Consider the following 23,648-nt stretch of genomic DNA (forward strand, 5'->3'; position numbering starts at 1 on the left):
TTTTTTTTTAAAAGATGTGCTGTATTTTTTAATACAAAACTACAAGGTAAAGGATCACTTGACTGCATTCCAGTGCTCAGCATAACAAGCAGTCAAATATAAAGTGCAGTGCAGGTCTTTGTTCAAGTGATCCACCCAGAATCAGTGGCCAGAAATCACTACGACACAAACGTGGGAAGAACTGTTTACGTGCAGCTAAAGGTAAAATGCACATGTGTTGATTTTTTGAAGTGGAATGAAGTAAAAACAACCAGTTCAATAATGCAACAATCGTCAAATGTAAATTCACGTTACTTATAAAAACATGGCATATAATTGTAGCATGTAGAAAAGTTCAGTCAGCCTTTCACTTGTTAAATTTCAGAGCCTTCTGACTCATGACCTTAATTAGGTCCAAACTGACTTGTTTGGAGCTGTAAGATCAGATCATCTGTCAGCTGCTGACAATGAGCTTCATAAATTTTCTGACTGTTTAGGCTCCCGGGAGTAAACACTGAAGAAACTGAAGATAACTGATGCCTCGAAAGCAGAAAAAGGCATCTGAAAGATATGAGAAAGCTGCCAGCTTTTTTCCACTTTGCAAAATGTCCTTAAACGAAAATGTGAAAGTCGGGCACAATATATGGAAGACTGACTTCCCTACAAAATTCAGCACAAAAACAAAATCTTAATCATTTTAAAATCATATGCTGCAGACATTATGAATTCAAAATCTTAATCCACATTTCTGGAGGAAAGAATGACTGGAGTTTGATTAAAATAACACCTTGCATGCTGTCAAGTGTGGGTGTGGATATATTCAGATTTGGCATGTATGATAACCAATGGCACATGAAGGATTGCATGAATAGAGCCCAGATTGAATTCCTCTAATTAAAAGCAAATTATGAGTGCTATGTCATGCAGTCAGTTGAGAAGTGTGAAAGGAGGCTGGCTTTAACGATATGACAAAGCTCCAATGTAGACCTCAAAGTCCAACTTAAAGTACTTGAAGAAATTCAAGCTGAAGCTTTCAGAATGGCACTCCAGCTAAAGATCTGTGGGCAGATATTTAACATGCTGTGCCTGAAAGAATATCTCAGAGCTTGAAATGATTGGCAGAAAAAAAAGTGTGTGGAAAAAGTAAAAATGGAAAGCTACAACAGCTGCCAAACGATGACACCGAGTCTTAGAAAGAAGCCCAAATTTTATAAATGCAAATTCGATTTTTTTCTTCTTTTTGTAAATTTGTTGTCTTTTAAATAAAAAAAGGTAACACTGCAGTTTGTTGCAGGGGCTCTAGTTATCACGTAATATGTGCATAAAAAGGTAACAAGAAAACGTTTTTAAAGCATCACTTGTAACAAGACCAAAGACTAGAAAAACATCAAGGGGATAAAATGGCCAGAACAGCAGTTTAAACACGAGTTTAAATAACGTGAACAAAGGTAACGTGACTCAACGAGAAAGTATAATGCTGGATTCTCATTATAAATATAATGTTGTAATACATAAATTGGCAGTGTGTTGCTGCCAATTTCAAGATTTAATTTATTTGATTACATTTCTCTTGGTCATTCTTAACTTGATTATTGCTTTTTATGTGGGTTCTGTGGTCTCTGAGCTGGTTGGGTAAACAAGTTTTCCTAAATAAGCCTGAAACGAACCCTTGCTTTTTAAAAACTTATACTAGGAAAAATCCCACAGCTTTTGACAAAAAATGTGATTTCTTTTTTTAAATAGAGACATTTTATACATGCAGATTAAGGCATTCTCTTCCAGTAAATCAGCACCGGGTTGGTGTGACAAACAGGTGCTGATTTGCACTTTTCTGCCCGTCAAACATCTGCCAGTTAGAGGAAACAAGGAGTTTATCTGTGTTTCTACATGTTACATGTTTGAGGAAAGTCTGCTGTGCTTCTGCATCTAGTTCAGAGGAAATTGAATCAGTTTTATTAACTCAATTTTGAGGAGCTTTCGAGGTTGACAGAGAAGGATATTATTCCAGTCTAGACCAGCCTACGCATTTCATTCGACAACATGCTGTAATGAAGTTAAAAATGACTGAGTGTAACTATGCAATTTCCATTTTGACATGTTTAAGAACTCAGTCACTCTGCAGACATGTGAGACACATTTGTCCACATACGCATCTGAAAACAAGGGAACGACTGAAAACGTAAGAATCCCAAAATTTTGTTATGAGATATATTGATTTCTATCAGTTTGGAGCCATTTGTAATTAATCTTGCAGCAAATAACTTTCATTATATATTAATTTTATTACTCAGTTACTGATATAAAATGATTTACCTTCCTCACAGTATTTAATTTGTAGAGAAGTAACAGCAACTATTTTGTGATTGTTGGAAATCTCTCTTGGAATTACTGACTGACGAAAGCCACTCTTAAAAGTCTTTAACTTTAATTAATTAACTTTTACAACAGCAACGAAACACATCACACACACATCAGTAGCAGCTACTTACCCATGGTGCAGTTGGTGGTGAAGTGGGGCTCAATGGTGGCCGTATCATCCTGCGGGATCCGCTGATCGTAGCTGGCTGAGATCCGAAAAGGTGATCCTCCGTTTGTCCCCAGCGTCAGGTGGACCACTGCCCAGCTGCCAAGAAGAGAAAGCAGGAGCAGGATCAGTGCGAAGAGCAGACACCATGGCTGACAGAAAAACCTACACCGGCTGCGGTTGAGAGGAGTGAGTGTAGCTTGGGCCTGCTCAGCCTGGACGACGGAGGTGGGACTGTCCAGGGCTGCACTGGAGGCTGACATGGTAGCTGCCTCATTCCCTTCCATTTTGGGAGGGTCCCTTTCTTCCTTTGCATGGTGATGCATGGCCCACCCTTTGAGGCCACCCAGACTCTGCAGGTGTAGAGGAGGTTTTAGAGGTGGCCAGGTGTCAGGTGGCGCCCTTGTTGAAAGATTACAATAAGCGGTGTGAAGCCGGCACACGCTTACGGATTGAAGCCACAAATACAGAAAGTGTGTGGTCAAGAATCGCCAACACACTGAGGCCAAGTTCTAGTGTGTTAGTGAGCTGAAAGTCCTGCACCGAATGCTGTTTTCCCTCAAGCGCCCAGCTGGCTTTGTGCAGTTCAACTGTCCCTAATTTTATTAAGCAAATTGTGCTGATTTCTCTTTGGCTCCCAGCTCATCAACAATCTCTCTCTCTCCCTCTCTCTCCCCTCCTCCTGTCTCCTGCCCATCCCTACATACAAATCATGACAACATGTATAGTTAATGTCCTGTGAACAGCTACTTCCCTGATGAGATCGTAAATTCAAGTATGCCACACCTGCACATAGACACACCAGCACAAAGGCTACAGAAAGCTACAAAAGTTCTATATGTTGTATTATTAATACAATAGTAACAGGTGGAAAAACTACACCATGCATAGACCATACATATTTTATTAACTACATCTTTGACATGTTGCATCGACTGCAGCACATTACAATGCTCATGCTCTCACATAATGGTACATATATTTAGCTGTTATTTAATAGACTTCTGTGAATTATATACTATAGATAACATTTTTAATTAATCTTTTGTGCATCTTAATCTGCATCTAAAAAAAACTCCTGAAATAACAGAAAATACAAGTGAAAACAAAAGCAAATATGTTGTGTTTAGACTGAACTAAATTGTAATAATGTTTTTGTGATTCAAGTTTATGTCACACATAAGCCACACGCTGCCAATCCACCGACAAACACAGGATCGTGACGGCGAAAGTCAGGAGTTAATAACATTACTGAAATAATAAAACTAACACTGAAGCTAAAAAATAAATAGAGAGGCATCCACCAACCAGGGACCGGAAATGGCGAATTGTTGGAATTCTTGGCCCTGATTTGGTAGCTGGCCGGTCAGTTTCACAAACGTCTGATTATGAGCCGGTCTCTTTCATGCATGCATAACATGCAGAGAGGGGTGCAGGCAGATAATCGCTTATATTTTACACCAAAACAGCTGATCCGAATCTTAAATCACCCTTCATCCAGTTGAACATGGACATTTTGAAGAGGCAAAACAAAGGCAGCCAGGCACAAGCCAGCAGCCTCGGTATGAGCGAAAAGAACAAAACAGTTATAAAGAATTATAAGAGAATGTCCTGGTATCACCTGGCTCTGGTGAAGATATAAAAACACCGGAAAATGATGTAAGCAAATCAAAATAAATTTGTTTTGTTATATAAATCTTGCTTTTCTTTGATAAGGTCAGATGTGCCAAGTAAAGGCAGGTGTACAGAAACTCATTTTCAGCTAATTATTTGCATATCTTTGCAGCACTTTATTCGGTCAGAGAAGATGTAACTTACTGCAGTTTGGGAGGAACTGTAAAGTTTAATTATTACTTTTGTTATGAAAACAAAACAAACATTTTCAGACTCCACTGCTCGCCAATGCATTACATGTTAACTACCATGTGGTCGTGTCCTGGTGTTTTATATGGATTGCCAGCCGATAAAACCTTTTTCCCCTCCTGGATCCTCGTTCTTTGTTTTTGTCAAACACTTTTGTCCCTCTAGTTTTTCCACTTCAGCGTACATCCCCTCACATCCATTCCAATAGTTTCAGCAATCTCCTTCCAGGAATTTGATGACATTTGTGACATAACATTGTTATCCTCCCACTGATAAATTCGAAAACTGTGGGGAAACAGTACCCAGAAACGCCAAAGGGGACAGTGCTGAACATAAATCAGGTGTTAGTTGGAGGAACTACTAAAGTAAAAAGTATATCTTTATTGTAAAAATACTAAAGTTTATGCTTTTGACTATTGCATTGAGAGTCCAAGCCTAGTTTCTGTATTGTAAGTGTTTTTAGCCTCCCCAGAGCCAGAGATTGTATTTATTGACCATTTTTAAAAGGTACCCAAAGACATGGATCTGGAAAAATTATATATTTTTTCTTTTTTTTCCCTGGAAGTTTGGCTGTCCATGAAGTCTTTCATTAAATAGAAATCCGAGTCTTGTGATTTCAACTCATTGATATGAGTCTTGAGACATTTTCAGTGACCACACAAAGATTTCCTTCTTAAGACTGCTCGTTTCTAACAACTTTGAAAAATAGTTTGGTAGGTTGTGGTCAAATCTTGAGTGGTTGTGAAGAAAGTAAATGAAATACTATAGAAAATAATGCACACCTCCGGGCTAAAAAAGTAGATTTCCACCATAATAGAAGACCTTGGAGTCAATGGGAATGCATTGGTAGGAAGCCTTGTGTTTCTTTTCACAGATTTATTTCCCCACACCTAGGTAACTTAGATCTATTTCCACACAAGGATTAAGAAAACCAAACACTTTCACTGCTTTATAAAGGTTTTAAGCCTTAGACCATTAGTGATGTTATTTTGAGAGATCTCAGCAGGTCTCTAGCTTTCAATTATGACAAGTGCACTGGGTAAAAGGGAGCTGTCTGTGTTTATTTTGGGGTTTATTTTGTGCTTTGTTTGGGTAGAATCGTGCTAGTAAGAGTACAGCAAATATGAATGCGCACACAAGCCCCCACTACACAAACAGGCTCTGAGCTTTTCTGATTTCCCCAATGTCTGCGCTCGAACTCAGCAGGCTTTGCGTTGCTACTTTCACCAGCTTTCCTTCTTATGTTTTCCCCCCCTTCTTTTTTATGTTGCATTGCCTCTCCTCTGTCCTCCCTCTTTCTGGTGCTTTCACCTCTTTCCATTTACTTTTCGCTAAACCGTCTCCGCACCATCTCTCTGCCCCTCTTTTCACCCAGACACTGCTCACAGTGGAGGGAAGATGGGAAGTGATGTTACAGCACCATAGTACACCATTAGAGAACAGCTCTGCGGTATGGGACCTGCTACCTGTCATTCCCCTTAATAAGAAGGAAATGAAACCCTAGATAAGAGCTGCCACTGTCTCCTTGATAACCTTGAAATGATTTGCCAACTAAGTAATATACACATGATCTTGCTAAATTCACCACCAGCTCAGCTAAATATAGAAATGGTTTGGCTACATGATAACAATAGGTTTGTTATTGTGCAGGGATGTTTAAAATAGATCAATTCAACACTACTCAAGGCAACCTCATGTCCAGTTAGATTCATATATTCAAAGACAAAATTAGTAAAACCTATAATTTAGCATGGACGTATACTGCACCATTTCCAATGTGATCATAAGCAATTTAAGTTTTCAGCTGTTTTGCTAAGTTCTTAGTGTTTTTGGTGTTCTTGGCTAGTTAGCTAGTGGAGGACTTGACCCACTTACTTAGTTTGGCTGGTTGGACAGATTTAGGAAGACTTCTACTGGTTCCGAAGTTAGTTTATTTAAGAATGACGGACCCTATTATGTTCTTCAGTAGTAGCAAAAAGTGTCCTCAATAATGCTCAAAAGAAACACGATGGACCAGAACTCAACAGCTACAGTGATAACAAAGATCTGACTATGAATGATGATATGAATTTTCAGGGTTTTTCAGCCTTTTCACTTTAATAAAAAGGAACAAAACACTCCTAAAACAAAACTGCTTTATCAATATAGAGCACTGTCTCGAGACTGATGAGGAATTAGCTTTAAGATGTGTCTGGAAATTGCAAACTTGATTTCTGTCCAGTAACAGGATAAAATCCTGTGCAAGTCTTAGTGTACTCAATTATTTTCATGTTTTTCATGCTATGTCTGTGCTGGCACTCACGGGACTCATTAACAAACCGGTGGATACGAAAAGAGCTGCCAGAATACATCAGTCAAACATTTACATCTAATTAATAGTATACCATACGAGGCACAGTAGCCCTAAATAAAAATACAAAAAAAGATAATGGATGATAAAGACCCCTCATGTGGGAAATAGATATACATGACTAATCTGAGTGCAGATGCTAATAATTCTCATCATGGTCCTCTGTGTCATAAAGGCCTGCTGGTTATTTAAAATCACCTGACCTTTGTGCAGACTGCTGTTTTTTCAAAGACTCTCTCATGATGGGAATGTTTTCTTCACCACAGGAAAACAGAACAAAACAGCTCAGACTGACTAATCTTTGCTGCCAATTGACAATTCTCATTTCATAATGCTTTTCATTTATGCTCCCTTAGTGCTCTGCTCTGGCTAACGTAGCTCTTTTAATTTTCATTTGTTGTGAGTGTGTGCATGTGTGTGTTCGTAGGCTGCTTATGTCCTAACCACATTACGACTTATTTGTTATGGGTTCTGTTTTGCATTATCTGTGACTGTCATCCATCAGGACAAACAATAGACAAAGACGTGAGTTATGTTGTATGTTCTTTCAGTGTGGTAATGCTTCCCTAATGCTGTGAGGTGGACACTGCCAGAGTGAGCATACTGCACAGAGACAAGCTTTATAATTGCCTCATATACAGGACTATTGTCCATGTGTGTGGGTGATCCCGAGTTGGACTGAAGATACGGTCTAGATTAGATTTTGTTTGGTCATATGATTAAATTCAGTTGATAAAAATATAGAAAAATGATTTAAGTAGCAATATCAAGGCCTGGCAAATACTCCATTCCCTCAAATGGCCACTAGAGGCCAGCTCCAAAAGTGACAGGGGTGCCAAGACAGGAAGCTGTAGACCCAAACTGTCTGCTTGGGCCTTATTTCAGCTAACCTCTGACCCTATTAGAGCACATGTGTATACTGTTTTTACATAATTGTCCTTACAGCTTTATCCTAGATAATTAAAACACTTGGTGCAGGTGAAAAAGTTTTAAACTTTGTAACCCATAGAACTTTCTTTAAACCTAAATGTTTCATATAGTTGCTTATAAGACGTAGATGAGGGAGGATTTCGTTTTGTTTTCTTACAAATATAGGACAGACGTCCAAAGCTTACAGCAATTTGGTGATGTTTTCATTAAGTATTTTTACTCCTTTATGATGAAATGCTACATATCTGTTGTCAAAAGTGGAACGAAAGAAACACAGCTAAGCTGCATAAATATGCCAGAGAGGAGAAATTACTGCACTTTTGTCTTTTACATCAGAAATATGCTCATTCAATAAACTAGTAAACTCAACAATATCTCCTGTTGCTTGAGCGGCTCTCTGTAGAAACCAAACGAGTCATTTTATGGCAGAAAAAATGAAACTATAATATGCCGGTAATAACAAAATGCAGCCTATAGTATTGGCAAAGCCATTTAACTTGGGTCCTCAAGTCTGAGTGCAAAGAATGGAAAAGGTTTTTCAGAGTCCAAGTACCCTGTTGAATGTATCTGCAGTAAAACCAAAGGAAGGGGAACAGAAATGGAAACTGCTTTACATGGTAATGGAATTTTTACCCCCTAAGAGACATAGGCAGTGATTTTGATCATTCTGGCTATTTTAGATCGAAGTGGTTTTTTTTTTTCATGGTGGAAAGATGAGATTGATTGAAAATGATGCTCGTACAAAATAGGTAAGCATGGAGGCAACTGGGTTTAAGGACTTCAGAGGTGGGTGGGGGGGGATCTCTACTTAAGCCACATTGATTTTGACTGTCAAATGGCATAGTGCACAACAAGCTTAAGCCAATATGTCAAGAAAAGATTAGACTGAATGGCCTGACAGAGCCGAGCTGAATGAATGCCACTTCTCCACGCTATGCAGGACGCTTTTGAATGGTATCTGTTATGCTGTAATGCCACTAGACTGATAGGGTGGATGAGATAAGTAGGGTTGTTTCATATTAGGGACATGTTTTTAATCTCTCTCTCAAAGATGTCTCCAAGATTTAAAAAAATAAAAAATTTGTTATGTGGGAAAAATAACTCCGTATACACCTCATTCTAGGAAGCCAAACTTTGGTATCAACAAATATATACCTTTTAGACAGTGAATAACAAAATTGCTTGATTTTGGCAGTTTGTGAACACTATCAACTTTGGAAGAATGGCTTAGACGACAGTAATCACGAGGCTTTCACATAATTTGCAGACTAAAACTTGGGATCGCACTCAAAGCAAGCATTAGCCATTGTACATTCAGATGAGTCACACCTGAATACAGCTATCTTGCATTTACAGTGCAGAGCAAATTATTCAGTGACTGAAAAATGAACAATCTGCCCCAAGCAAATTACAGAGGATGAAAGCAAACCCAAGCAAACAAACAACCCCAGATTAAAAGGGAAAAAAAAGAAACAGGATGCAAGTGAGTCCACCAGGGATTCATGTCAGTGTGGTATTTTCAGATGGCCTAAAAACAGAGACAAAAAAAAAATCCAAAGGCAGACCAAGTGGGTAATCAATGGCCACACCTCTTACTGCAATGTGACTACTTCAGAAAGGTTTGTTTACAGTAATTACAGGATATGTGAATTGCAGAAGTTTTTGAAAACACATGTGCCTTTTCCCAGAAGCTCATGAATACTCAAAGATAGAGCTGATGTGTTGATAACTGCACACTGACTTCTCTTTTGACCTGGCAGTTTCATTTCCATTTTGAAACCTGGATCTATGATGGATTTTCCAATAAGTTATACTCCATGAGCAATAATTAATTGTCCTCTTATCCCTTCTGTTTGGAGTCATGAAAGGTCAGAAGCAGGGAGAGCGGGACCAAGACCAAGGATAAACCACATTAGTGACAAAATATATGAAAATAATTTAGTCACAAACAGCATGAAATGGTGAAGCTGGAGTTGAGGTAAGCTGCAAAGTGGTTTGCTGGTGCTCAGCGGCTGTGGGCAGGCTAATTCGGTTTAAATAGCAAGGTGTAAAAGATATAACTGGTTGGATATGTAGCAGGGTGTTGGTTGAGCTGCTGTGCTCAGCCTGAGTTCATGGCCATGCCTGAATAAAGTATACTCAAGGTATACTCCACCTTGATTACACACAACCTAGCCAATGGGGCAAGAAGTCAAACAGTGAAGTGAAATGTAATTTTTTTAACTAAAATGTTCTTTTTTATGATGATCATTTTCAAAAAACGCGATAAAGTCTATATTGATACACACGTAAGACAAAATATGATAACTTTCAACTCTAAATTGAAGACTGAGAATGATGAACCTAATCACATTCTTCACTTTCACACACACTTTATTCCCCGTTGTCGCAACTTTACACTCTCGGCTGCAGCTTTTCAGCTGCCAGCCGCGCACATCAACAACAACAGCAAACCCAGTCAGGACCGAGTTTAGTCCTTTTATATGCAGGGTAGGTGTGACGAGCCGATGCAGCTCAGGTGTGTCCACCTCCCCCCGCAGTCATGCCGCCGTCCACGCCCCGCTGCAAAGACGCATTAGCGGAGTTGGTGTTTCTATTTGGTGAAGTCGCTATTTTAGGTTCGACTCAAAGGGTCGAATTCAATTGAGCTGTTTTCAAGCACAGCAGCCAGAAAACAGCCCGGCTACTTCCTGCACCGTTTGGGAAATATTACAGATCATTTATGTAAAGATAACTCTAAGAGAAAGGACAAGCTTAAAAAATACTTGCAGTAATGCACGCTTATCTTTCTTGTATCTGCATTTCCACAACACAAAACTAAAATAAAATTTGCTACAATTAATGGTGAAACTGCACATGGAATTTTTGCTGACCATAAGTACTTTGATCTGAAATGATTTAATAGAGAACTTTAGAAAGGAACGGTGAAGGGTATGATGTGATTAAAAGATGACTGGGATATTTCTCTATTAGATGTACATGACGGCTATATATCAAAAGAATGGCAGGCCTACAGTCACCCCCATTTTCATTTTCTGAGCTTCCTTCTTCAGCTCTGTAGAGAACACATTTTGCTAATGTCCTGAGCAAGTGTTAAATCAGATCTGATAATGATTACAGTCTTGTAATGAAATGTTATCTTTGGCATCCCCTGTCGAAGATCCCGTCATCAGTAAATTGTTTTAGCACACAGGGTGGACGTTAGCTTGGAAATCATAATCCAAATGAAATGAGTTCAAACCATTGAGCACGCTGCATAAAATACACAAGATTAAAAAAGAAAACACAGTGAACCTCACGTTTTGCTGACCTTATGAACATGTTACTTAACAGTTAGAGTTAAATGATGATCTAAAAGGCTGAGCATCAGTGAGTTATGATTGAAGCCCAACTGATGTTTAGCTATTTGATATTTGTCCATTGGTTACTGTTCTTATAATATTAAATCTCCTGGGGTTCCAGCAGACAAAGCAACACAAGAAGAATGACTTTGGTGTTATGAAGAAGAAGGTTGTGGACCCAAAAAAAAGAAAAAAAAGCTTATGAAACAGGATTATGTATCTTGTTATTCAATGGTGATAGGCAGGTTTCGTCAGTTAACTGCCCATCTGCACTCTGATATCTCTTGCCAATTTTCGCAGGCTTCAGAATTTATTTGAAAAGTATCTGAGCTTTGCAAAAAAGAGGCACCAGTTCATTTTGTCACCATGACAGAAGAGCCTCAATAACCAGGGGCAGCCTGTCCATCTGGAGGAGCAAGAAACTCTCCCAGTGACCCAACGGTGTGTGGGATCATACCAATGAAACACACAAAAAAGTCACATTCAGTTTGATTCTCCACTGCAGTGACCAGCTGGCTTTGTACAAGTATGTTTATGTGTGTGACTTGTTCTCTGTTTTTATGTTGCAGCTATAAATTCATCATATTTTTCTCAACACACAGTTCTTTCATTACCTTTACTTTGGCACTTGATTTACATATCAGGCTGCTAAATAAATGGCCTTTATCAGATGTAATCAGCTACTCATAATTGGTCAGTAGGCGCCCTCCTCCACCTAATACTAGGCTCAACAGGCAGATAAAATACAATGCAATCAGTGACAAACATTAAAAAACAACTCCTGTCAGAGCAGGAACTCTGACAAAACCAAACTCTTTCTGCCTGTTTTTCCCAGGTAAATAGCAGTCTTCTAACTCAAATGCCAACGGATCAAAAACTATACAACTGTTGGCTTTTGAGAAAGACTTGAGGCAAATCTTCCTACAATTTAGTGGTAAAATGGTGATTGTAGAGTGAAAATTGTGAATTTACCCATCAGTTGCACAGAAACTTTTCAGATGAAGATTTCAAGGCTCTTCATCCTAACTTTCAACATTCTGCCTGTTTAAATGAATGTTAAAGTGTTTTGTTGGTCAAGTTGGTCATTTCAGTGGTTGAATGGTGTTTCAACAACAAACAGTGCAGGGAGATTAGGTAAAAAGTTTGTATTTCTTTTGCATAGAAAAACAATCCCATCATTATCATGCAATACCGGCTACTTAAAATGTTAAAATGAACTGCACCATTAAATCATGTGTTAATGAGCCTATTAATAGCAGGAGGAGACCTCCTACGGGCAATCTGTCCGGTAATAACTTATAAACTATCAGCGTCTGATAATCTGTTTCAAATGTTACCAGGTCACACGCTGGTATATTGTTTTTGTTTCATTTTAGGCATTATGGGCCAAAATTAAATGTATTCTTTAAATAAATTATGTATAAATAAATTGCTGCTGTGCGGTGGTTGTTTATGCTGATGTAGTGGACTGCAGTAAGGTAATTGTCTTGAATAATAAGCAGTGAGCAATGGCAAGGATAAAAGTGACACCAAAAAGCAGCAGCAGTCCAGTTGACTCAACATTTTCCACATCTGCTGACGCCATTATTCATAGCTACTTACACAGAGTGCAGCAGTAGCATCTTTATATTTCGCCAGCGTACAAAGAACCAACAATGCAAGTGTTAAGCCAAACCAAACCACAGTGTTGAGTTGATGCACGTGTCATATAATATTCTATTCAGTATATTGTTGAGAGGCACGACATGTCAGAAGCTAGCCCAGCTGCTTTCTGTCTCTGTCTTTTCCCATGTGTTATAATTTAATTTCCTATAGTTTCCTCTCTATCCGTGCAACCATTAGTTACATTGCCTCTCTCCCATTGATTTTTTTTTTTTGAGCTGGTTTCTTCGTGCGGTTCTATAATCAGATGTGTTATTCCACCTACACCCTCCTGTTCAGAATAACTCAGAGGTTACAACTCAACAGCCACAGTAATGATATTGTGCTGATTGAAATATCACAGCAGTTGTAAAAGTTGGAAATATCAGAGTTGGAGGCTAAAGGAACCGCAGAGACACATTAAAATAGCTTGTAGAGAAAAAATGGAAATCACCTTCTCTTTGCGAATATAATGTAAAGTACTTTTTTGTTCAATTCAAGGAAATGCTCATGGATATTATCATGGCAAACTGATATCAGCCTTGTCATTTATTTTGCTTTTGCTGCCCATTCTCCTCTGTACATGGCTGAACCTCAGCTCATTGGTGGGTTTTTTTCTTGTCAATGTCAAATTAAACTGCATATCCAATTTAATAAGGCTGTTGCTCTACCCTGCATGGCACATAAAGCATGCAAGACCTCAATAAATTACTAATTTCTGTGATGAAAACTTGGCCTCTCAATGTAAACTGCTGCGCTATTACGAAGATGAAAGGCGTGGGGGAGAGATCACATGGCTCCTTGCACTTTTTAATTATGACCCAAATTCAATTACACTGCACCCTCGTCCTTTACAGAGCCACAGGAAATTGCTCCAATCGAGTGACAGCACTTGTGATTAAAACATGTTCACTTTGTAACATAAAAATGCTGTTAAGTTCACAGGAAATGGATGATGGCTTAAGACAAAAGAACAAAGTCACCCTCTCCTAATTGAATAATTTGTCTGTCATCAGAATTGCACGTTACCTTGCATGTTAGAACAATTTTCCCCTCACATGCACGTGCAAAGAACACATCTGCTATCTGCTATTCTCCCTGTTATCAGCACATGGGACAGATGTGCAGAAAGTTTGCCCTGGAAACTGCTCATCCAGATTCTGCTTTGTACTCCTTGGTGGAACATAAACAAGGACATGAGAGGCTTGAAGATTTTTATTCTTCAAACATTTTACTTGCATTTTTTTCACTAAGAAAGTAGCCACTTCACTAGTATCTTGTATTCATTTATAGTAGAAACCTCTGGAGGTTCCAACGAACTACCGATCAACCCAGAAGGACATGAATACAAAGACATGTGCCGCTCTTAGGGCCACGCAGTTCCAAGACGTTATCTAGAAGGACTCACTCAAAGCAAAGACCTGTATGTGACTAAACCGTGACTAAGAATGGGAATTGTGACAGAGTTTGGCGAAAACGCCGCCACATCATATTTTGCTCATTTCTTCCATTTTAGATGACAACTGACAGACTGCTGTTCGTGAAAAGCTACAACCAGTTAGAGCTGCCTGACTTGGCCATCAGCGCCCAGCCAGCGTAAGCTTTTCACGCTCACACAGGGAGGAAAATGATTGAAGAAAGAGGGAAAGAGTGTCCCTGGGCAGTCACAAAATTTTTAGTGAAAGGTTTGCCACCTTTTCTCTATGTAGAAGAACTAGATTTTCAGTAGTTTAATGCATTAGTAGATATTTGATGTATATACGAACCTGAAATTAAATCAGTTTTTAAATTCCATCTATTCATCCAGCCCTTCATTTAGCTCCAACCTTAAGTTGGTAAAGTATAACATGAACAGCTTGAGCAGTGAGCGGGGCAGCCGCATCACCTTGTGTTAACCTGTTTATGAAGAGCAACCATTTCTTTGAACCGTTTGCCATTTTAGACAGTTGATGAACTGTGGGGCACGATGGCCCAATATGAGATCAATAAGGATTATTTTTAACTATGAATGATGCAACTTTACTCCAAGACATTAGCATGAAGTCCACATTTATGGCTACAAACACAAGATCATGTGTGAGATTCCCCCGAGCTGGAAAAACTTGAGATCGTTTGTAAACTGCACAAACCAAAATAATTTATTTCAATGGCCTTTAATGGCCAGTTAACCAACAGTTTACAAGCAATCTGTCAAGGAATTACAGAAAGAATTAAAAAGCAAACAACAAACAAAACAAACTCAGTTTTAATGGTTGTCTGCATAAAGATGCGTACACAGATGGGATCTGTATGGATGCTATTTTAGGGAGGAACGCATTCCAATATCCATATGGCAAACATACTTGTCTTGTTGATTAGGATTTCAAAATAACTGAATAAATTAGGTGAGAATCAAGTCAGAAATAAATGGAACGGACCTTAGGATACTATTGCACCAGATGGCACCTGAAATATATACAGTTCATTATTTTTCTGATAATAACCTCAGTTAAGTATGTTTACCAGCTTTAAAGCTGTACGTTCTTTTGTATACACAAAACATTAATGAATAAACAATGAAAAGGGGCTACAGTACATGATGATGAATGCACTGGATTTCTATTTCATGTTTTCGTCAATGCTCAGGCTCAAATCAGGCTGCCTGTATATTGTAAACTAAAAGGGAATATTTAAGTGGTGTTTACTTGTAAACCTTAGGCCCTGGGTTCTATGAAAGGAATGTTTTTTTATGTTTAAATAGGAAGCACAAGGGAGTGAATGCTGGGCTGTGAGCTTGGAAAGCATAAATCAATGTGAATGCGATATGATTTGCTTTTCGTGTGGAATGCTGGCTAAACCAAAAACAAGTAGTAGACGGGACTTCAAGGAACAGTACTTCCTCTATTTTCTTTCCTTTAATGCAACGTGGCCAGAGTTGACTTCCAGCACGATTCACAACGAGACGAAATGGTTTAAGCAATTGAAGTTTGAAAACTCCTTTAAAAGGCTACATGGAATTAGTTGAACTAAATATGTTTTTCTTTTACTTTACTGTAAAAGTGACAAACAAAAAAATGTTACATTTTTATACAGTTAGTGTGCTTTTACATTTCTTTAAAGATAACGCTTTTGCATAAACAAGCACTCGGTTTTTGTCTAAAAGTAATTTTGGGTATGTTTTATAGGTTAGGATGATCAAACATTGGTAAAGCTATGAGAACGAGGGCGTGCATACATGATATAGATATCATATTTCAATAAACATTTAATCCCGAATGTGTCACGTCGCTATTATTAAACCTTTTTGCACAGATGACTAATGTGCTATTCTAGTCCATGCGACGGTGTCACATTTCTCTTACCTGCAACGTGAAAAGCCTATTTTGTCAAATAAAACATGTCATTCATTAAAATGGAAATTTTTTCCACTCTTAGAAAAGCCATTAAAACACACACACACCCTTCAACGATAGCTGGCACACATTACAAAGTAATTTACAAAACTTTAAGAGAAAGAAAGCAACTACATTTTCTGAGGAGAGACAAAGTGATGCACCACGTATTGGAGCCTCAGTTGCTGGGTGGTTGAGCATTGTTTGTTGTAAATATGACTGTATTCTGCATGAATAATCACATAAGCTGCACTCATGTAGAACAAATCCATGATCAAATTTCTGCTTGCTCCTGTGAGAAAAACTCTATGTTTTATGCACAAATCCCTATTAATGTTACATCTTTCATTTTCAGTCATGAAAATGACTGAACGGTTCTATCAACATCCTTTTATGCATTTCATGAAAAATACAGTTAATTACAGTGAGTAAAGGCTGAGTCCCAGAGCTCAACTAGTTTGTAGTTATTAATAAATAACTGAATTTAGAGCTCAGAATTTGTGCTACACAGATGAGACTCACCGAGCGTGGGCCTATGAAGTGACAGTGCCTGCTTTGCCTGTGACCATTCAAGCTTGGCGTGACTGGGAGTGCCTATTTAATTCGGACAGCGCAGTGCAATTTTTGTGTTCCAAAATATTCGTGCATCACTGCCTACACAGATTACATCTTAGCACAGGGGTTAGGTGTATGTATTTGGGTTTCTCAATATGACTGCGCTCATCACAAACTCCCTGCTCCAAAATCCCATGAATACATATATTGTATGAAATGTTTTCTAAGATGTTTGGAAAAAATTTCAGCCTTTGCATGTGCATTAAAACGTATGAGCACTGTGTGTAGCAAATCATACTAACGTGTTATTCTTCTGCCTTACACAGCATCTCTTTGGATTGATAAGTCCGAGTCTTTCACTTGATTAAATCTTCGCAGCCAATCTGAAGCAAGCAGGACCAGTATGTTTGTTCCAATTACAGCGCCTAATTTGAAGGATGCACTGCATATTACCAAAGCACCAAAACAGTGCCCAATTACGTCCACCTCGTGTGGGTTGCATGATTAAATTTTGTGCATTGAGGAGCTGCTGCTCGATGACGCATATAACAACTTCACGACTCGTCTGTCTTATTAAAAAATATGAAAAGGGGAAACTGAGGTAACTTACAGAAGAGACAGAAATGTGGCCGTGATGTGGCACAGCAGCCAAAACAGTCAACTTTTAGGTGAACGCTGATTATTGTGTTAGAATGCATGTGTGTGTGTAACTTTGACCTGTACCATTTACGGATGTGGATAATTAGTTGACTAGGCAGTTAATAGCTACTGCGCTCTCTACTGTCTTTGTAGTTGGCAGGTACCAGCATGCTCTCTGTCACTGGAAGTTATAAACAAGCAAGATGGAAAGCAACACAGGCAACATCCCACTGAATCAGCGTGGTTCTGCTGTATTTTGATCTGGAAAACAGACAGTTGTCCATCTATCGTGGCTGGAGCCTACCCGAGCTGACGATAAACAAAATATGTATGTAGAACAAAACTGCACATAACTGAAGCACTGCATAAGCAACATGAGCGACTGGAAAGTGAGGCAAATCAACATGTGAAAAAAGACAAACAAAGAGCAAAACAAAAAGTTCTCGACAAGATGAAAACCAGGATCTCCTGGCTAACAAAGTAATAATTAATACCACTGCCATGACAGAATTTTGTTAGTCTCCAAACGGGGACCATTATTGTGTGGTAGCTGATACTGCTGGAGCTGGCACATTGGGACAATGGTGTCACAGGATGTGTGAGATGCTGGCGGCTTCTGAGAAAACCTCATTCAATTACAGCCACACCACAAAAACTGCCTCAGAATAACCCAAGGAAGACAGCAAAGAGCTGCAGGCACTGACTCTGGTGTCCAAACACACTACTTCATAATCGAATTAAGCATCCATGGGATGTGCAGGAACATGGCTGATCCAGGGAGGGACCTACACATTATTAGGTCGCTGATTTATATGACACAGACACTGGTGTGGTGTAGAGGCACTGCTGTTTGAGAATACTGTCTAATAGCTCAAACTAAAGCTCTGTCCTAGCTGCTCCCTGGAGTGTACAATAAAGGTCAGCAGAGTGGTCATAGAGTGATATGTCCAATCTTGCCTCATGGAAACATGGATATAGAATCACACAGTATGTGAAGGCCCTAAATATTTTAAAAATAGATTGATTTTTCTTTTCAATGTTAAAAAAAAAACCCTTTAAAAGTTAAAAAATAATAATATTAGAGCTGCTTTTTGGTAAAGAAGAAATATCATCAATTTTCAAAGAAAAAAAAGCAATAAAGGAAGACAAGTTAATCTAATGAGCTCGGAAAGAAAAGCATCTGGTTACAGTCGGGCTGCATTTGGCATCGGTGTCTGTTCTTTAAGTTTCCTTAAAGATGTTTCACCTCTCATCTGAGAAGCTTCTTCAGACCAATTGGTGGAGAGTTCCAGATTTTAATCCCTATTGCAGTGTTCGCAAGAGGGTCGTGGACACCTATTGATCCTCTACCTAATCACACAAACCAAGGTGTGAAAACAGGTTGTGGGTTCACCCGTAACCTGTGATATACTGAGGTCAAATGGCCCAGGGTGTGAGTGGGCATTAAGACATCTGGGAAGGGATCTCAAAACTGGATTATAGATGGCAGACAGTTGGTGTCATAAGCCACCGCCTCTGTTCAAAGATGGTCATTCACAGTGGACATAGATGGCTTCTTTCACTCCTCTTTCAAACTATCTGTCTTCTTTATCCAAAATATGAACACTGGCGTCCTCGAAAGAGTGACCTTGTTCATTTAGATGCAGATAGACACCCGAGTCTTGTCCCGTAGAGGTGGCTTTTCTATGTTAATAATAATAATAATAATTATTATTATAGTTCTACAACTGTTTACAACTTGTATAGTTTCATACTTCATATTTCTGTATAGTGTTTCATATTTATATCCTGTTCATAGCCTGTACATACTTATTACGTTATAGCATATTCATAACATACCTTCATACAGTGTACACTGTAACATACCCATAACAGACCCATATTTTTGTACCCTCATACCTATAATAGACCCATTTGTGTAATATATCTATATATCTATACTATTGCTAATATATATTTTGTAATATATCTATAATATTGCTAAAGCACTTTCTGAATGGATGCAAACTGCATTTCGTTGCCTTGTACTTTTGACATGTGCAATGAAAATAAAGTTGAATTCTATTCTATTCTATGTTGTTCCATGCTTTTACGAAGTGGCTGTTTGGTCTCTCCGATGTATAGGTCTGAGCACTCCTCGCTGCACTGTACAGCATATACTACCTTGTTAAGTATGTGTTTGGGAGTTTTTTTCTTTTGGATGAGCAAGTTTGTGTCTGAGTGCGTTGCTGATTCTGAAAAACACTGGGATGTTGTGCTTGGAGAAGACTCTCCTGAGTTTCTCTGATAAACCTGCTACATAAGGGATAACAATATTGTTCTGTTTGCCCTTCTGATCCTTCCTAGTTGGTGTCTGACCTTCTTTTCTGTGCATCTTTGCTGATTTGTTGAAAGCCCAGTTAGGATAACCACGTGTTTTAAGAGCTTTTTTTTTTTACATGTGTGTGTTTCCTCTTTTTCCTTTCTTAGACTCTCCACCAATTCCTCTTAGAACTGAAGAAGCTGCTCGGATGATAGGGGAAATGTTTTCAAGAAACTTAAAGAAGTCCAGACACTTTTCTCTCCGAGCTCCTTAGATTACGATGACCTAGATGACTGAGAACCTTCACAGACATGAAGACAGGTGAACTAAACTGTCTGTATCCTAAATGACACTTAAAGCGCTGCTCACTGTACCAATCATCCTAATGTTCCTAACTTTGAATAACCAATAAAGGGACTTTGAACTACTACATAAAAATGCTCATCACATTTTTTCTTATTAAAGAATATAAACTAAAATTACAGATTGACATTTGTTTAGTCCTATTACAGTTATTGCCTTAAAATTGGGCCAAGTTGCTGTTTTCCTCCCTAATCTAACTTTGGGTTGTGGTAAGAAATGTGTGATCAGCTGGCATTAAGCAACGTCACCAGCCATAATAGCAAAACTCTATATCCCAAGGTTTTTAAAGAATGATGTAAGTGTTATTATTGTAGCTTCATATTTTGTGTGGGTGTAGAAAGAGCTAAAAGTAAACATATTTGAAATTAACTTTATCATATGTTTTTTTACAGATAACCAAACAAAATAATTAGATATACACACACAGTGTACAAATAAATATTCTGTGTATCTTTATCTCTCAAATTAAAATTGTTGGCGCATATCACTGCACACAAAGAACGTGCTGAGGGGGTTTCTAAAACATACATTCATTTAAAAACAGACTTATCTCTTGTTGGCAATGTGTTTTTTGTGTTATGTATTTACATTCATGAACTAAACCTCTGTGCACATCTATGTAGATTTGTTCAAACTAAACTGGCAGCTTCTTCTCACTTCAGAATCTGCCTATTACATGAAAAAAAAAGTTTAAAGCCTGAAAGACTTTAAACAAAAATGATGACATGCTCAGTGAAATGGTTTATGTATCGTTTGCTCTGCCAACAGTTCTGGGGAGCTTTGTGCAAAATGGCTTGCAATGTGGAATGAATTGTGTGGTTTGGGGATTTGGGTTTTTATTACCTTGCATCATAAAGTTCTCCGTGGTTAAAAAATTTTAGAGTAGAATTTTTATATTTTGGTAGGAGTTGTGTGCTAAGGAAGGCTTCACCAATGGTACACACTGGGGCTGATTACTGTCTACGCAAGGCAGTCAGCTTACATGAAAGGATCTGGTAAATGTTTACTTAACATTTCAAAGTCAGATTCCTAATTATCGGGCAGAATGTAGCAGCTGCTTTTTAAGGCGTAATATGAGAAGCACCCGACAGAAATGTTTCAACACCTCTATTTTGGGCAGGCAGAGTAACGGCACTAAAGGTAGCTGAGACCTACTCTGCATTTTTAAAGAATTAATTTTGCAAGTTAAGTTAACTGATTTAAATTAGGTGTTGAGCCATTATTGAATAAGCTAAAATGAATGGATGGATGGATGAAGGTAATGAAACTAGGGCAAACATTATTTGATTCCCAAACCAATGTAATATGTAAGAATTCTATGACATAAACATGAAAACTGTTAATCATTACTCTGCAATATGGTAAAATTCATTAATCAGAGAAAAGGAAGTCCAGTTGCATATTTGCAGAGAATGATTTGGCTCATTTCTGTTAACATATGCTGGATGATTTTTTCATGACTAACATAGACACTGTAAATAAAACCATGAATGCCAAACTCTGCCGTGTTCCTTCAAATCATTTAGCGTGTTTGCACTACATATCACTCAAAACGAATGAAACTGCTGTCATTCAAATGCAATGAAACTGGGCCAGGGTGACTGACATGTAGCACAGTGGAAAAGAAAACCTTGTTGTGAATAGGCAGTCAGAATCCTTTCCCATGAAAACTTTATGTAACTAGGAGGGAAGATGAACACTGTTTTGCCATATCCTTTGTCATTACAAACAACTGCTTGACAGTTTGTCTCCCTAATTTGCCTGGTGTGTTTGTAAGATTGCAGAGAGGTTTAACCCCTGCATCTCAGGAAGGCCACAGTATAGACCTTGTTATTTTTTCTCATCATCAAAGTGTGAGAAGCGTGTGTACACACTCATATGCAGGTCTATGATTCGTGATAAGAAATGTCAACCTTTGCAGTCCTTAAAAGCTTGAAAGAAATTACTTAAAGGGTGTAAAAGAAAAAGACAGTGACGATTTATCTGTGAAATAACTTCCCCCCCCCACACAGTTTAGACAGACTTGTTTAGATTTTACCATTTAAAGAGGGTATGTTGGCTACAGTTAAGAATTTTAAAGAAAACACATTTCTTTACTAGCAATTTAGAACCGTCTCTGCCATCTTCTGTGAGCATCTTTGAACCACAATTAATTGTTGTGGCCCAGATAGGAAATAAAAACTTGCCAGTTCTTAACCCTTTAAGACCTACCATAGAACCAAGTCTGCCAGAGCTTACTTTATATTTTTACATGCTGTAGTGCCATTTTTGGGAGCATTTCAAGTTGCTATACATCAATACAACTGTTATAGCCCATATTATAATAATATGTATGCATTAAGTCCATAGTAACTACATTAATTGCAAAAAAGTGCAATAAACTACCAAAAAATTGAAAATTGTTTTTGGGTTTTTTTACATATATTTCTACTTGGAGAAATTTAGGAGGCTTATCCCCCAAACTTTAAATACAAAAAAGTTGCAAAAATAGTTTACAACAACAGGAAATTTATTTTGAGTGTCTTCATAGTTTTATTTTTGAGATACAGCAATTTTTATATACTGCAGGAAAAACGAAAAACAATCCTATGATGCAAATTTGCAAAGAAAACAGCAGGTGCATCAAAATAAACTATTTCCAGCAGTGCAATTCGAGTTCTAAGCATCCCAACAACTATTCAGAAAAGCATAAAGTCAAACATGACTTATAAAAACACCAGTATAGGCTCTTAAGGCCTACAAGTAAAAAACTACATTTTCCGCGAAAATGACGTCACTTCCGGTTTAGGGCAGGAAATGGCGGACATGCGATCGTTCGCACTGACGTCTGTTTCAATGTGGGAAGTGTTACGAACAGCTGATCAGATCGACAAAGCGTGTTTCTGGAATATTATGTTTTTGTTCCTGCAAGGGCTTTTTATGCAATTTTTGCAAAGCTCTATGTGGAAGGAAACCGTGACTTAGGACAAGCTGAGGGCATAAGATGTAAGTACAACTCCTCCGGTTTCATATGCAAAAAAAATTATTGCGCTAGCTTACGCGGTTGCAGTGCTACCGGAATTTAAAAATAGTTAAGCAAAAAAGAGCGTGCCCGCTCCGACCGGCTTCAAAGGGTTAAAACTGAAACCCTATGGTAGCATTAAAACATATGTGTAATGTGCCTATAAATGTTTTTGATTTATATGTCTAAAAACAACGTAGGTTCATGACCCGGCCTCGATAATGTGGTTTCTATATACAAATGCACAGAAAAAGAAGCAGCGCTTTTTATTTGCAGTAAATGTTTTAGTTATGCAGCATATAGATGTTACAAATCCTGGCACCCTAGGTAGTTCCAAGGCTATCCCACTATTATACACCTCTCTGCATTGAATCATTACTTATTAATAATCTCTGGCTCTGCTCCACAGTATGTCCTTTGTCCTGTCTGACTCCCCTCATCCCCAACCGGTCGCGGCAGATTGCTACCTCTCACTGACCCTGGTTTTGCTGGCGGTTTCTTCCTGTTAAAAGGGAGTTTTTCCTCCCCACTTTTGCCAAAGTGCTTGCTCGTAGGGGGTCATATGATTGTTGAATTTTTCTCTGTATGTATTATTGTAGGGTCTACCTTACAATATATAGCGCCTTGACCATGACCGTTGTTGTGATTTGGCGCCGTACAAATAAAATTGAAATGAATTGAAATAAATTAAATTTCATCAAGATTGGACCAGTTGTCTAGGAGGAGTTTGGGAATAAATATAAGCTATGATCATTATAGCATGATGGCTCAAAAATGAAAACATTTGAA

The 23,648-nt window shown here is 38.3% G+C and overlaps 1 protein-coding gene across 3 annotated transcripts in view; it reads right to left on the bottom strand.

Moving 5' to 3' along the window:
* The window catches only part of alk (ALK receptor tyrosine kinase), a 419,663-nt gene that overhangs the window by 95,102 nt on the left and 300,913 nt on the right, over positions 1–23,648 (bottom strand). For all 3 annotated transcript variants that reach the window (XM_004559269.4, XM_004559268.6, XM_076877725.1), the window contains one exon: positions 2,469–2,602. In XM_004559269.4, the coding sequence (XP_004559326.3) occupies positions 2,469–2,602 (134 nt within the window). The remainder of the gene's footprint in view (positions 1–2,468; positions 2,603–23,648) is intronic.

Source organism: Maylandia zebra, linkage group LG19 (assembly GCF_041146795.1).
Source record: "Maylandia zebra isolate NMK-2024a linkage group LG19, Mzebra_GT3a, whole genome shotgun sequence".
Classification (NCBI taxonomy): Eukaryota; Metazoa; Chordata; class Actinopteri; order Cichliformes; family Cichlidae; genus Maylandia; species Maylandia zebra.